We start from the raw sequence: 2,253 nt of genomic DNA, 5'->3' as shown, positions 1-2,253 counted from the left end.
TTCACCATGTTGGTCAGGCTGGTGTCAAACTCCTGACCTCAAGTGATCCACCTGCCTCAGACTCCCAAAGTGCTGAGATTGCAGGCTTGAGCCACTGCTCCCAGCCAAGAGCACAGATTTTTGAAAGTTTTATTCATTGCTGTATAAGTAATACAAGCTAAATATTTGTAAAATTTTGTGTTGAATTTATGAATCTGGGAATAAACTGGAACTCAACAATGAATAGAAAGATACAAATCACTGCTCATGACATTCTAGTTAGGGAAGAAAGAGGAGAAACAAAATAAGTAAAATATATAGACTCTTCAATATTGACACATTTTGTGATGGAGAAGCAGTATTAATTTTTTACAATGGGGACATTTTAAACATTTTTGTAAATAGTAAGGAGGCAGCAAAGACAGAGACAAATTGAAGTGATGAGTGTAAAGAGGGATAATCCATTAAGCCATGAACGTCCTATAGGGTTGGGATAGACCAAGGTGAAGAAGCTAACTTTGAAATGGAACAGAAATGTCTCACTGATCAAGGAGAAAAGGAAAAAGCATACACAAGGGAAGAAAACTTGGAAATCCTCTGTTTTCTGATGAAATGCATATCCTCACTTGTATTTTCATACCTAAGAGCTTCACAATGTTAGGGTTGTCAAATTCTGCCATGAGGGCTGCCTCCCTCTGAAAATCCGCTTGCATATCTGCCGAGGCTTCTTCCTTGAGCATCTTTACTGCCACCATAGTGAAAGGTTCATAGGGAAGTAAACCTGGTGCCCTGAGAGATACATTTATTGAAAAAGAAACCAAAGATCATGGACATCATACATACTCCCATTATACCTAACCACATTTATACATATCCTCCCACTTCCCATGTGTAAAAGGCTCGTGCAGCCTTTCCCAGAGCCATAGGATCAAAGAAAGACAACATACTTGAAACTCCTTGATGTCAACTAATAAAAATCACTGGTGTTATTTTCAATAATTTCAAACAATGAAGTTTGAAAGATGCATTATTTACAAATTATAGGAATTCTAAAGTATACACCCCCAATGGGATTATCATTGCCATCCTAACCTTTTTTTTTTTTTTTTTTTTTTTGTGAGATGGAGTCTCGCTCTGTCCCCCAGGCTGGAGTGCGGTGGCGCAATCTTGGCTCACTGAAAGCTCCACATCCTGGGTTCACGCCATTCTCCTGCCTCAGCCTCCCGAATAGCTGAGACTACAGGCGCCTGCCACCATGCCCGGCTAATTTTTTGTATTTTCAGTAGAGATGGGGTTTCACCATGTTAGCCAGGATAGTCTCGATCTCCTGACCTCGTGATCCGCCCACCTTGGCCTCCCAAAGTGCTGGGATTACAGGTGTGAGCCACTGTGCCCAGCTATATCTTAACCTTTTAATCTTTGTCCAGAATCTAAATTCCATGATGTAGGAACCATGGCTTACTCATCTTTGTACCCTCCATTGAGCCTAAAGTGCATCTTTGTACCCTCCATTGAGCCTAAAGTGGTGCCTTGCAAATTTTGGTTTCCAATACGTATTTGTGTGAGATTTTCATTATGCATGTAACCTCTATGCCAGGGCCACCATGAGTGGAGATTAAGTTGTGTCTTCCCCAAGAGCACCAGGCCAAAGTGACAGTTGAAGATTAAAACCAAATTCATATTCTCTGGCTCAGCTGTGTGTCTGTAGAGCCACATCCATGCAGCAGAGAGGGTATTTTATTCCAGTTCACGCAAAGGTGATAAATAGGCTAATATTGGCCCTAATACATACTCCTTTCTTGAGCTCATTGTTTTATAAATTTTTGCCTTTTTATTCCTTTTCTGTTTGTCATTTCATGAACATCTACTTAATATCTACACATTATATTATAATGTAAGGAATTATTATTTAAAACAATGTAAGAAATTATGATTAAAAATATATGATAAATTCTTTCCTGAAAAGGAAATATTATTGAACTGTATTACTAATTTCTTATTTGAAAACTGTAGAAGTGAAGGTACATTTACATCTCCCATAAATTACTTACTTTAAATGCAAAAAAATATATTATCTCCATATATACTACTATTTTCCAGCAAAGAGGAGAAATTAAGATTTGAAGTGTATTATGTAATACAAATAAGGTTAATGATGTAATGATGTAAATAACTAGTCTTTTTTTTTTTTTTTTTTTTTGCGGGGGACAGAGTCTTGCTCTGTCACCCATGCTGGAGTGCAGTGGCACGATCTTGACTCACTGCAACGTCTGC

General features: G+C 38.2%; 1 protein-coding gene across 1 annotated transcript in view; it reads right to left on the bottom strand.

The window, feature by feature from the left end:
- Positions 1 to 2,253, bottom strand: part of MUSK (muscle, skeletal, receptor tyrosine kinase) — a 167,632-nt gene that overhangs the window by 6,448 nt on the left and 158,931 nt on the right. Inside the window, exon 15 of the mRNA XM_011966405.1 lies at positions 620 to 768. Coding sequence (XP_011821795.1) covers positions 620 to 768 — 149 coding nt within the window. The remainder of the gene's footprint in view (positions 1 to 619; positions 769 to 2,253) is intronic.

This window comes from Mandrillus leucophaeus, unplaced genomic scaffold (genome assembly GCF_000951045.1).
Source record: "Mandrillus leucophaeus isolate KB7577 unplaced genomic scaffold, Mleu.le_1.0 Scaffold76, whole genome shotgun sequence".
Classification (NCBI taxonomy): Eukaryota; Metazoa; Chordata; class Mammalia; order Primates; family Cercopithecidae; genus Mandrillus; species Mandrillus leucophaeus.
This window is presented reverse-complemented; position numbering and strand designations above follow the sequence as displayed.